This window comes from Penaeus monodon, chromosome 32 (genome assembly GCF_015228065.2).
Source record: "Penaeus monodon isolate SGIC_2016 chromosome 32, NSTDA_Pmon_1, whole genome shotgun sequence".
NCBI classification, from domain to species: domain Eukaryota; kingdom Metazoa; phylum Arthropoda; class Malacostraca; order Decapoda; family Penaeidae; genus Penaeus; species Penaeus monodon.
Genome location: NC_051417.1, coordinates 20,823,536 through 20,823,773, shown reverse-complemented (window position 1 = coordinate 20,823,773; position 238 = coordinate 20,823,536). Strand labels below are relative to the sequence as shown.

Here is a 238-nt window from a genome sequence, read left to right as displayed (position 1 = left end):
GTATGCTTGAAAAAAAACGACAACCATCGTTCAAGGAAAATAAGAGCGAACAGGTAGACAAACAAAGAAAATACAATGATTCCTTCCTCAACCACAGAGAACAAATACCTTGGTGAAAATCGGACAACCGCAGCTGCGCAAAGTAATGGATTCGCAGCTCGTTCAGGGCGCCGGGCCAGCCGTCTTCTCCATCCTCTGCCAGGAGCTCTTCATTACGGACGAAAACCTTATTGTAAAT

At 45.4% G+C, this 238-nt stretch overlaps 1 protein-coding gene across 1 annotated transcript in view; it reads left to right on the top strand.

Moving 5' to 3' along the window:
* Nucleotides 1-238, top strand: part of LOC119593719 — a gene marked incomplete in the record, with an annotated part of 8,047 nt that overhangs the window by 2,980 nt on the left and 4,829 nt on the right. Inside the window, 1 exon segment of the mRNA XM_037942690.1 lies at nucleotides 98-232. Coding sequence (XP_037798618.1) covers nucleotides 98-232 — 135 coding nt within the window.